Source organism: Mus caroli, chromosome 8 (assembly GCF_900094665.2).
Source record: "Mus caroli chromosome 8, CAROLI_EIJ_v1.1, whole genome shotgun sequence".
In the NCBI taxonomy this organism is placed as follows: domain Eukaryota; kingdom Metazoa; phylum Chordata; class Mammalia; order Rodentia; family Muridae; genus Mus; species Mus caroli.
Genome location: NC_034577.1, coordinates 70,609,930 through 70,622,901, shown reverse-complemented (window position 1 = coordinate 70,622,901; position 12,972 = coordinate 70,609,930). Strand labels below are relative to the sequence as shown.

The following is a 12,972-nucleotide window of genomic DNA, read 5'->3' as shown; positions in this document are numbered from 1 at the left end:
GAGAGAGAGAGAGAGAGAGAGAGAGAGAGAGAGAGAGAGAGATGCCAGACAAAGATGGATGTCTGAAGACAATTGGCAACTTTCCTTGTTTGTTAGTCTGTAGACAGGGTCTTACTGGGTCCAGCCTGGTCTCAAATCTTCAGCCTTTCTGAGTGCTGGGATGATAATCATTGTGCCTGACTTGTTTACAAAGTTTGTTGTTGTTTACCATTGTTTTGTTTTACAGTTATCAGAGTGAGTATGTGCATGTATGTGTGTGACATCTGTATGCCTTATGCATGGAGGTCAAAGGACAGTTTTCAGGAGTCATGCTCTGCTTGAGTTCCAGGGAACAATCCAGGAGTCAGGTTTGGAGCCTTTACCTACAGAGCCAACCCACTGACCCTACGTAAATCTCAGTGCGATCATGATTATGGCACGTGGTACATTTGTAACTTAAATGGCCATGTGCCACTTATATCAAATTGGTGTCAACTCTGATCACAAGCACACTTCACCAGCACAGCTGTGGATAAACTGACAGGTGCCAGGTCACACACAATGGTACAATGATGAGAGAGGACATGGTTTACTTCCTGTTCCAGTTTTTGCAGATGATCCATGAGAGACATTTGAAATCACCCCTGTCCCAGGAACACAAATGCATCACAAATGCAGTTCTGAAGCAAAGCAGGACATGAAATGGTGGCTCGGCCGGCGGTGACTAAGCCCCTCCCTCAGAGCATCTGGCTGTAAGTGCCAGGGCTCTATGGGACAGAGATGTCTTAGAGAAAGACTGTCTTACATTGTCACACACAGTCTTCCATATCTGAATGGATTTGAACAAAACCAAGCCTGTGCAAGAAATGCTTGCACGGTTTGACAAGAAGTTACAGGCAAATAGGATAGGTGAACAAAGCTCACATTCCACCGAAAAAAAGTAATAAGAATCCTAACATAAAGGTGTATGCTGTGATCAACTAGGGCAGAGCAGTTATACTGATTATACAAAAGTCCATTTGTGCTGGAGCCAGCAGGCCTCTCCTGTCCACTGTTTCTAAAGCAGTGTGTCCCCTCTGCGTTCCCCTGACGCCTTGCACTCTGACAAGGATGCTTTGATCTCCCCTATTAAATGTATCTGGTATGGACCTAGTCTGAACTTGGTAAGGGGTAGGGGTGGGGGTGGGGAGGGCGCATGAAAGGGAGGGAGTATACTGCACGTCGCTAAGATTATTCATTACTTTTCAAAACCACGGCTATTTGTGAAGGCTTTGTGTGGCACACACCTGGAAGACTATTATGCTGTCCATTTTAAGTATTTTGTTGTGTTCTTGCATTTTGATTTCTGCCTCGTCTTGGATGGGAAGCTCCCCCCACCCCACACCAGTGAAAGGGCAAAGAGGAAGACGTGGTGGGCAGTTTACAGTCAGAGAGAGAACAGCGCGGTGTGGCTGAACAAGATTCCATACCTGAATTGGAGGGCTTGGAGGCTCTTCCCTTGGAAACTGGAAGTAGCAATAATTCCAAGGACTGAGGCGGCTGCGCTGTCGGAGGAGGTGGGGGAGGGGGCGGGGTGACTTTTTCTGGCTTCTTCTCAGAAGACGGCAGTGGTAGAGGGTCATCAGGCAATAAAGATGACTTCTCAGCCAGAAGGCTACCCGCGGCCCTGGCAGCCACTTCTTTCAGAAGGGCTGCGGAGGAGGTCATGGAGGCCAATGATAGGAAAGAGCTGGCAGGAGGCGGGTGCTCCTGACCCGGAGTCAGACTTCTCTCGCTCACTTTCTTAGACAAGGCCGCCAAGGTGGAGCTGGCAGACTGCGAGCTGAACGGGGAGGAAAAAGACTCAAACCTCAGGCTCTCCTCAGTCCGGGACAGAGATTTGTCCTGCAGAACAGCATTGGCTGCGGCTTTCAGTTTGAGGATGGCGGAGTCAGGGGACAGGCCACAGGTGGTGGTTGAGTTCGGCAACCACTTACCTTGATTCCATATGAAACGGTTACTTGGGGTGAATTGGTCACTCTGGTCCTGCTTCTCCGCCAGCTTCCTGGCCAGGACACTGAGTTGCTGGGCATGGTGGGACGGAGGGGAAAATGACAGACTAGGGCCAACATTCACGGGAGACTCCACCCTGCCATTGGCTGTGCCATCGAGTTTGAGGGACCCAGCCTCCAGCAGCCGCCTCAAATTGCTGCTCAGAGGTTTATTGGAACTAGGTGGGTCATCATCGCACACAGAGGACACTCCAGGTGAAAGGTGACCTTGACACTGCAGCGAGTCTCGGAGAACCTCGCCATCAAGTGCCACCAACTCCAGCGTGTGGCTGCTGGGGGTGGCACTGCCCAGGGAGGTGTCGGGGGATGTGGACTGCTCTTGGATCCGGTCCTCCAGGGACAGCTTATAGTTCTCTTGGACTTCCCCATAGGACGCTTCTGATGGAGTCTCAGAGGAGTTTCCGTACCACTGCTCTCCTTCGCTGAAATCTCCCTCCGCTTCGTCCTGCCTACTAACATCTGGAGGGAATCAAGAAGACCAGGTTACTCCCAAAGAGAACAGCCAGTTCATTTGAGACACTCAAAGGGGGTGGGGGAGGGGCGATGACATGCACACTTTTCCCTTCCACCCGAGAACCACACCAAAGCCAGCTACACCAGAGCTGACTCAAGGTAAACATGCTAAACAGGCAAAGACAAAAAAAAAAATAGCTCATGTTACGAGTCTCTCATTTTAAGCAGTGATTCAGTATGAGCTGAACTAGAGAAAGAGGAGAAAAACACTCTCAGAGAAAAGTGGCTTGATAAAAAGCCCACTGCTGCCAGGCAGTGGTGGTGCATGCCTTTAATCCCAGCACTTGGGAGGCAGAGGCAGGAGGATTTCTGAGTTCTAGGCCAGCCTGGTCTACAGAGTGAGTTCCAGGACAACCAGGGCTACACAGAGAAACCTTGTCTCAATAAAAACAAAAACAAAAACAAAAACAAAAACAGCCCACTGCTGTTCATGAATAGGGAAAACAAAATAAAGCCTGAAGGCTGTCAAACATCATCACTGGATAGTGCAGAACTAGAGAGGAGCCTGGCAGAGCCAGGAAGATGTTGTCCCCTGTCCTAACCCAGTGACCTCGGGCATATCACCTAGGAGGTTTGAGGCTCCATTCCCTCCGGTGTAACATGCAATTCATCTTTTGCTAAAGCTCCTCTGAACATGTAAACACTACTTGCCACACTCTGTTGGCCAGTTATGAAGCTTAAGTTCCAATAAGCATGTGACCGTGTTTTGAAAACAGATAAGTGCTCAGTAAAAATCAGATCTTGTCTGCATTAGTGGCCTCTGGAGAGAGCAGGTTCTGGGCACAGCTCATATGCCAGTGTTCTGATTTCAGTCGCCAGCTTTCTTGCCATGTAATTAAGGGTAATGACTAGGAATCGGTTCCTTTACACCACTACAAGTTCTCAGGAGTTATTTTCTATCTATTAATATACAGATCTGCTGCCGCCGCTGCGACCCTCCCCACGTGCCAGTCAGGTGGAATGTCACATTCTAAGAACTCGGGTGAGTGCCACTGCATCTTCACCTTTGTGACTTTTATCTGGATGGCACTTTCCCAGTAAGGCTGATGGCCAAATTCTACCTATCATCCTTCATGTCTAGGTCCAACAAAGTCTGCCCATCATCCTTCATGCCTAGCTCCAAAGGTTCTTTTCTTCTAGTTGATCCACAGAATTAATCTCTCCTTCTTGCTCACCCATTCAACAAATAACTACGGTGTACTTAAATATGTGCCAGACATTATTCAGACTGCTCTAAATTGAACAACAATTAGCAAAATAATGACCCTGCCTTCATGGAGCTTTCTCTTCATCAGAGAAGAACTAATGTTAAACTATACTTCATGGAGGATGCCGTAGGCAGGAGGGAAGGACATGCAATAGGAAAACTGAAGCCTATGACAAGGAGGACCAAAGGCAATTTTAGACAAGGCGTCCCTCACTGTGATGGTGACTTTTGAGCAAACACATAAAAGAGACGTGGAGCCTGGGAGAGTGACCCAGGCCTGCAGAGGGCGGAGCCACTGTGATAAGGGCATGTGCGCATGTTCGCACATGCACAGTGAGTCTGAGCATGGAGCAGGGAAGGGAAGTCTAAGGGGGCAGTGTCTGCTTGAGGATGTTTGTGAATGAGTGAGAATATGGCACGTGCAGATCAGTAACATGTCGTGAATGTGAAGCTAGCAAAATTGGAAGCCACTGGAGGAAACCTCTATGGGCAGGGACCTCAAGGCATGGCTTATGATGCCAATGGATTGATTGGCCTGGCTGCCTCGACAAAAACCGGCTGCAAGTTTAAGAATGAATCAGGAGATCGCCTCAGGAACTGGAGCGTGGGGAGGGATAGGTATGGCTTCCTTCAGGTGACAGCTGGTGGCCAGACTCCAAGGATATTTTTTAACATTTTGTTGATAGTTGCTTCACATCACTCTAAGAGACCCATTCCCCTCTTCCCTTCTGAAAGGGTTCTCCTTGGAGGCAGGTTGCGCTCCCTTACCTCCATACCCCACTTTGAGCCTATCAGGGAGCCTGATCCCCTGCAGAGTTCCATGAGTGTTTGGAGACTGGCAGGAGGGTCCAGGACATTCTACACTGTTGGCAGGGTTGCAACTACAGGAAGAACTACAAGTGAAAACACTGCTCTTCCCGCGCTGTCCAGAGAGGAGCTGTCGTCGATGACACACTTCCACACTAGGTGTAACTTTCCCAGATCCTTTATTAAGTTATCAAGAAAATGTAAAATATCAAATGGAATTTGCTTTTTAAAAAAATGCTAAAATTGCATTTTCTGTGTAAAACCCAGGCTGGTTCCCCGCCATTTGCCACATCTCCCTTTTCTCAGTTGATTTCTGCATTTTTCATCTGTCCTGAAATCTCTGCTGATCTGGACCCTCATTTCCCCAGTGGCCTCCAGGAGCAGGGGGGTGTTTGGTTTTTGTAACTAAACCTCAAGCAGTCACTACCAACCCCAAGAACTTTATATGTCTTTCGAAAACTATTTGCCTAGATTTCAGATTAAGTATTGTATACTTTAAAATAATAACAACAACAACACAGCAGCAACAACAACTACAGCATCTCTACTATAAACAGCAAGAAATGTCAAACGTTTGATGAATCATTACAATAAGAACTAGCTGCCTCTTCTTTGATCGTTATACACATTATACGAGTGAACAGAACAATACATGATCTAAAAGGCAGAGCTTGGGTTCTGTTTCACACTGGTGGAGCACTAAGATACTCAAGACTGGCCCCAAGCCAGCGCATTAAGGGTCAACTTAGGAAGACCTTAGGAAGAGCCATGAAATAAATGATTGTTCTAAGAACCTAAAAAGTTACAGACAGGTGTCTTCTCTTGTCATTTTACTGAGATGAAGAAATACACTAAAGAAAACCAGCTAACTCAATACCATATGGCTACCTACTACTAACATAAGAACCAAGGACCAAATCTCTGGACACCTGGCCCAGGGCTTCTCTGTTAACCATCAAGTCTGCCACAGGGCCTCCTGGATGGGTTCTGCCAAGGTCTTAAGAGGCTGGCTGCTCTGCCCGACACTCCTAAGCATCTTTCCATTAGTTGATTGAGCAAGGGGTCATGCCACATAACAACCATTTGCCCCTTGTCTGGAGACTGTCAGCCGAGGAGAGGACCCTGTACACTCTACTCTATGTCTCCAGTCCCTTCCTGCCTCTTCCTTGTCATGGCAGGCAGAAGTTGACCCAACTGCCTAAGGAATTTTGTGCATCTAGTAGCAAAGGGCCAAAACATGGCTACATTTCCTAAGCCCCTCCACATCCTCCAGGTGGAATAATATCCCTTCTGAAGCAGCTGAGTGGGCCAGAAGCCAAGGGAGTTATCCAATCAGACTGATCCTATCTAGGAGTGAAGAAGACATCAAAGACTCTCAAGTGAGACACACAGCAGAAATCGCCACATAAGACCATCCTCCCAATTTTGCTAAAATATGACCCCAAACAATTGTTACAAAGTGAGCAAAGGCTTCACAGAGTGCTGTATGCCCCTAAATGCCTGTGTGTGTTTCTCAGGCATACAATCCCCTAATCCTATCAGACACAATCACAGAGATACATGTTCCCATGAACTATCCAAAAACTGGGATACAAAGATCATAGCACTCCATTAATCTCTATGATAGTTAATCTTTGTCATTAACTTGGTTGGATCTGGGATTAACTAAGGGATACACCTCTGAGGGGGTCCATGAGAGTGTTTCCTGAAAGAACTGGCTGAAAAGGGTGTGAGGGAAAAGCAGGGCTGTTTTTGCCTGCCTGACTTCACCCTTGGTGGTGATTACACTGGCCTTGTGGTTGCTACTGCTGCTGCTGCTGCCTTCCCTGACTGGTGATGGACCCTACCTCCTCAGCCTTTTAGTATGGATCAAAGATCCATGTTCTAGGAGATGCTCCACTCAGTCTTCAGTTCCAGGCTGGACTTCTGAGCCATCTAGCCTTGTGCACTGAGCAGCTACTCAATTCTCAGCCTCTCCAGCATGAAGATAGCCATCGCTGAACTACCCAGGAAGTATCGTGTAAGCCAGTCTAGTAAGTCACCTTTGTGGTGTACAACCATCCTGTTGGTTTTGTTTTCCCCAAAGAACTCCGAGTACTAACAACACAATCACTTCCCTGAAGGTGACAGTTCTGAAGTCAGAACTATTCAAACGACCCCAGAATCTGAACACATCCCCTCAAATGAGAAAGAACAGGTATTTGAGAAGACACATGCTCCAATTATTCAAGCATCCTTGAGGTCGAATGAAAAGCACAAAAGCCTTTAGAAAAGTGCATTTAAGATATGTAAAGACTTAAAGAAGTTGGGGGAAATCAAAATCATTTTCTGTTTACAAGACTATGAGGGGTTTCCCCACAAATATAAACTATCTGTTATTATTTGTCCTTTTATTTGTGGGCTCCCTTGTATTTTCATTGAATGCCGTGAAGCAGGAGTTCACAGAGACTACTGTTCCAGCTGCAGGGAACTCTTGTCCCTGTACATCATGAGGAAAGACTTGCAGTCATGTTATGCTGTGCCACTGCTGTCTAGAGGAGGGACCTGCTGGGTGCCACAAAGTGCAGGGCAGGGCACTCCTAACTCTCACGTGTCTGCATTCAAGAAGGCCCGGCAGCAAGACACCTCCATCTTCTTGTCTGTCAGGCAGCACAAAATCAGCCTAGGAAACAGTGGAGCTGGACAAGGTCCTGGTGAGGCTTCCTGCGTCCTTCTTGGCTTCCCAGCCAAGGCATCTGGAGCGCCCGCCTGCCCGCCCGCCCGCGCACGTGCGCGCACTCGGGGAAGCCACCAAATAGCCAATGCAAATAACTCCAGTAAACACACTGTTTCTAACCTCTAAAAAACGAAGTTGTTTTCATTAGTATTTCTCCAACAATCTCTGTCTAGACTGTCAGGTTTGCACTGTTTCTCGTCAGATTTACACAACAGTGTGCTTGCACCCATGCGTGTTCATGTCTGTATGTCCCCTCGAAAAATCAGAAAGTCAAAGAAAGAAGAAGAAACAAAGTGCAATCGTGGAGTGAGAGCCAGACACAGTTCTGTCTCTACACTGTGAGTAAAACAAAACAAACTTCCACCACCTAACGCATTTATTTATAATTTAGTTCTCAAGCAGCAATCGGGTAAGTCGATATCTAGAACTCTTCGCTGTCCTCAGAAAAGAATGCCTCTGCACCTCACTGTCTCAAAGTTGGAAAGTTTTCATTTGGTGCACTTAACTGGGCTGACAGTCAGCTCAGGGCCTCCTCCTTTAGAAGGATGGAGAGCGGGTGGACAGACAACATATACAAAAAGCCTATTAGTTCCCAGCGTTTGAGTTATGGTAAAGCAAGGGCAGATGGAAACCTGTAAGCCCCATTCCTCAATTGGCTTCTATACCATACCTGCCAGTGGGCCACACATGCATGGTCCCACCAGCCTCTCAGGATTATCAGAGGTTGGCTTGGGTCAATAGTGAATGTCTCTGTAACACTCCCATGGGCATGTTCACCTGCTACGTACCAACGAGCTCATTTCCCTCCTGAGATCTTCCAAGTCCCTTTCCACCTACTATGCATCTGAGGTAAATATACAGATCTCTGTCAGCATTATCAACTCTTACCTGTGATGCTTGCTGCAAATCAAACAGCCAGCCTTTCCATGAGACATCATACAGAAGTGATGTGTAGGGCTGGAGGAGCACTACTACAAAAGCTACTAGCAAAAATAATGTTGTTGCTTATTTTTAGGGGGTTTATTTATTTGTTTGAGGCAGGCTCTGAGATATTCCAGGCTGACCTCAAATTCACTGGGATGGTTAGGATTACTTGTCAATTCGACACAGCCTAGAACCACCTGTGAAGACAGTCTCAGTAAGAATTCGTATACATGGAGTCAGTCCGTGGGCATGGCTATGGGGTTGTTTTAATCAAGTTAATTGATATGGGAGAAGCAGGTCACTATGGGCAACATCACTTCCTAGGCAGAGGGTCCAGAACCACGTGTGAGCATAGAAGTCGTGCTGCGAGTAAACATGCATGTGTTCGTTCTCTCTGATCCCCACCGTGAATGAGGCTGGCAGCTTTTTCAAGCATGTGTGCTGTGGCTTCCCTGCAGCCATGGGATGTAACCTGAAATAAACCCTTGCTCCCCTAAACTGGTCTTGATGAAGACATTTGATCACAAAAAGGCACAATAGGACCCTTGCTGTGTAGCCAAGAATGACTTCTTTCTGACTCCCCTTTCTGGGTGCTGGGATTGCTGAAGTTTGTCATTGTAGCCAGTCTATCGTACTGATGATGAAACTGGGGTTTCCTGTGGGCTAAGAGTGGGGTGTACTCTACAAACAGCCAACCCCCTACTTATACTGATTTAACACAACAAAAAAATAAGGGAATGTTTTCAGAATTCACGTGACCCAAAGTCAAGTTTATATGGTGGAGCAGAAACTGGACAAGCATTTACATTACAAAAGGGATTCCACCAACATTGTGCTAGTGGAAAGAGGGAGTAGTTGGTTTTGATGGTGCAGGCAGCGTTAGATGTTGAAAAACCATCCACACACAGGGCGTTCCTCTGCTAACAACCAAAATAGAACATGTCTTTGGTGAATAAGGTGGTGGTAGTTATGTGTGGATAAATTAACCTGACGAGGCGAACATGTCTAGATTCTGTATTCTTCCCATTTAAAAACCACACTACTATTGATTCACCAAAGGTAAGCATCACCGCTGATCCCCTCACAGCCACAGGCATAAGATACCATGCCACTAGACAACAGATGTTGGGAGTCAGTTGCTCCATGGAGACCCTGCTCCATGCTGGAAGATCGTGAGCTGGTGGTGGTGAACCTCAGGACTAGAGAGCACGAAGAACTCTTTTCTCCATGAGGATTGTACCGCTGAAGGTGATCATCATTTGCCTTTCGATGCTTCCTGGACCACATTTCACAAGAGGCAAAAAACCTGGCTGCGGGCTACCTAGATTTTCTCTCTCCAGGAGTAAAAGGTCTTTCCTCTTCTGATTGCTCTGCTGGTGGTCATGCTCCCCTCCCTAAGCCTATCACAGAAGCCAGAGGGTGGGACCTAATAGGCTCAAAGTGGGTCATGGAAGAAAGGCCCGGCAAGAGGTGCCAGGAAGACAAAAGCCACCCACCCACTCCATGCCGGTTAATAAGTTTCTTCTGTGGCATCCAGACCTGCTCTCCACCAGTTTTATGATGTGAACACAAAACACATCTGTAGTTGGGCTGGCTTCATCTGCCAAAGTCTAAATTATCCCTTTGTGGCCTGAGAGCCTGAGGATATTCCCTACACCACACGGCCCTGAAAGGGGGGACCTTGTAGGTCTTCAGGGCTTGGTGTTCTCTGTCCGAGATAAAGACCCCACCAGTTCCCCGGACAAAGGTTCAGAGATGACACAGCTGTCAGCCAGGCCAAGAGGAAAACTTAGGAACTGGGCAGGGTAGTGGAGACAACCAACTTCCTGATACTTGTGCAGCTGAGAGACAGCCTGGGAGAAGCCCACACTTGAGACTGCAGAGGGGATACTGGGCCAGACCAGTAATCAGACACAGCACTGCCTGCAAATTATGATGCAAATCCCCTTGGTGGAAAGATGTAACAAAATGAACACACCAGAAGTGACACCATTCCCTGTCTTTGAAATGAATTCCAACCGAGTTAGTACACCAGGTTAGATGTACTCAGATAAAAAGCCTGGGCACATCTTCCCATGGCCAAGCAGCCAGACAGCTCCTCCATCAAAACAGCCATCTCGACAGAAATGGCCACCCCTCTACATCTCCAAGACAAGAGCTTAGAACCCCACCAAACCCATCAGCTTCCTCTCAGTATTCCTATCATATATTTCATCCAATCACAGATTTTATTGGTTCTTTCTTCTGTACACGGGTCCTTGGCCATCTTCTCCATTTCTACCAAGACCCCCTTAGTGGACATTGCCGAGGCCAAAGAAGCAGTTTTGTTCTGGCTGGGAGTCTCACCCAGCAGCCAGACTAAAGCTCTCAAGACAATGTCAAATCCCAGTATTCCCAGACTCTACCAAGGCCTCCACAAGGTTTCTTGTGATCATCAGGATCCAATCCCAGACCTCAAAGCCATATATGACCTCCATACCCGTGACATCATTTCCAGGCACTCACTTGGACTGCCATGTGCCCTTGTGACTGTTTATCTCTTTCTCAGAAACCCTTTCTCTCCCAACTGTTCACGTGGTCAGTGTCCAATGTCCTCATGTCTTCAGGTAATCCCTCAAGCAACAATGGGGAGAGCAGGTCTTTGTTTCATTTGTAGCCGTGTCCTCATCTCTTGGGACAGTACCAAGTACAAAGTAGGCCTTCGGTTACTACTTCTCAAAGGCATGAGTCGAAAGGAAGATGGCTGTAAGATTGGAGAGGCTCTATCTATTGATAATAAAAACCATCTTCAAAGTGAGAATCTACAATACTGTAAAAATAGTGAGTCAAATAGAACAAAGGAAAGAACCTACTTTGCAAGCTCCCCTCCCCCCAAGTTCCCTTCCCAGGCAAGAGAAGACAGTCCCTCTGCCCCACCCCACCCACACAAGGTAACCAGGACTGATTATAGAAGTCCCTCCTGGAAACCCCAAAGGTCTTTAGTTAGCATTTTTACAAATTCTGCATACTACACAGAGCTCTTTCTCTTTCCTTAATAATACTGGGTGTTTCCCACAAGGCTCCAAGAAAAACGTGTTCTCAAGATGCCACGTGTGTCTGTGGATAGCCATCTACTTGGAGAAATGAGAACTGCTGTGTGTTGTGGTATATGAGCTTGTGATCCCAGCACTCAGGAGGTACAGGCAAGAGGCTCTGGAGTTCCAGGCCAGCCTGCATAAACACTATCTCAAAATCAAAACAACCACAGCAGAGAACTTAGGTCAACACCAGCAGAATGCCATGGGTTCAGTGATGGTGGCTTCATGGCCACTGCTGTTCTCAAGCAGAGAGCAGACTGCCACCAGTCCCATGACCACTGTCTTCAGAGACCTCAGCTAAAGCACAGACAAGCTTCCAGACTTGTCCAATATAACTACAAAGATAATTTGTGAATTCAAAATCTGTTTTGTGATTTTGGAAACCCAGTTCTAATGGCCAGACCCAGAGACAGGACAATAGTGTGCGGGAGATCCCTCGGCTGATTGACAAAGCCACTACAGAAGATTCAGAGTCCCCACGAAACCCAGGTCCCATCATAACATCATGGAGCCTTTCTATCATCTTTCAGTGAGTGGTGAATTCTAGAGCAAACCCTGGCGCTGAGCAGACTCCCAGGACATCTCTATTGAGTGAACGAATGGAGCCCTTAAGAGACACCTGCTACCACAGTGTTCATCTGATGCTTGTCAGCAAATGTCATGGACAACCACAGTTCCAAGAGCATAACGGCTTAGGCATGCGCTCTCACTGAGCGACAAAACCAAGTTGAAAAACACAACTTTAGGAGCACTGTGGCAAAAATAAAATGTTTCAGGTAATAAAAAAAAATTACCAAAAGATCACCAAATATACAGTATTTTTTTTAACATTTCATTTTAGCTGGATTTTAGAATGTATACACTCCAAACAAAACCATTAACAGGTTGAGATTACCATTGTGTTTCTATTACACAGGTGTGTCTCAGGAACTCCATAGATTATCATTGTCTTGCACCTATATTAATTATTTGGCTTCAAGCACCTGTTGATGTGTGGGGCTTGGAGGTGGATAGATGGGCCTGTGTGCTCACACAACCCATGCATGCAGGTGTGGAAACCAGAGGATGACAATGACAGTCTTCCTCCCTCAATGACCACCTTATTTCTGAGACCCCTGGGATTCAGTGCTTTGGCTGAACTGAGCCTAGGTATCCTCCTGTCTCTGTTCTGAGCACTGGGGCTCCCAGTAAGCAGCAAGCAAGTAGCTTTCATGCGGGCACTGAGGATCTAAACTCCTCATCTTTGTGTAGCTAGTGTGTTGTCCACCAGGCCATCTCCTCCACCCCTACCTTTGGATTTCAAGTGATGATTCTACTTCAATAGTCCTTTTTAAGATTAGGGGCTCTCAACTGATCCAAGGCAGAGGCCCTTTCCTCTAAACTTGTAGCTATTGTCTTTGATAAGCAGAAAAAAAATCACTAGACTCATTAAAACTGTGTGCAGGGCCAACAAGATGACAAGGCATAAATGAGCCTGCCACCAAGCCTGAGTTTGATTCTTGGGACCCACTTAGCAGAAGGGAAGAAAAGACTCCCAAAAGTATGCCAGAGCTCAGCCGCTTTCAGCTTCCCTTCATCCAGAGCCCAGCCCATGAGATGGTACCACCCACATCCAAATGGGGTCTCCCACCTCTGTTAACACAAATAAGAAAATCCTTCCATGACAAGACCACAGACTAACAAATCCAATGACCTTAG

At 46.9% G+C, this 12,972-nt stretch overlaps 1 protein-coding gene across 2 annotated transcripts in view; it reads right to left on the bottom strand.

Moving 5' to 3' along the window:
* Znf827 (zinc finger protein 827) overlaps positions 1-12,972 on the bottom strand; it is a 164,180-nt gene that overhangs the window by 130,200 nt on the left and 21,008 nt on the right. For both annotated transcript variants that reach the window (XM_021170206.1, XM_029480781.1), the window contains exon 2: positions 1,449-2,489. In XM_021170206.1, coding sequence (XP_021025865.1) covers positions 1,449-2,489 — 1,041 coding nt within the window. The remainder of the gene's footprint in view (positions 1-1,448; positions 2,490-12,972) is intronic.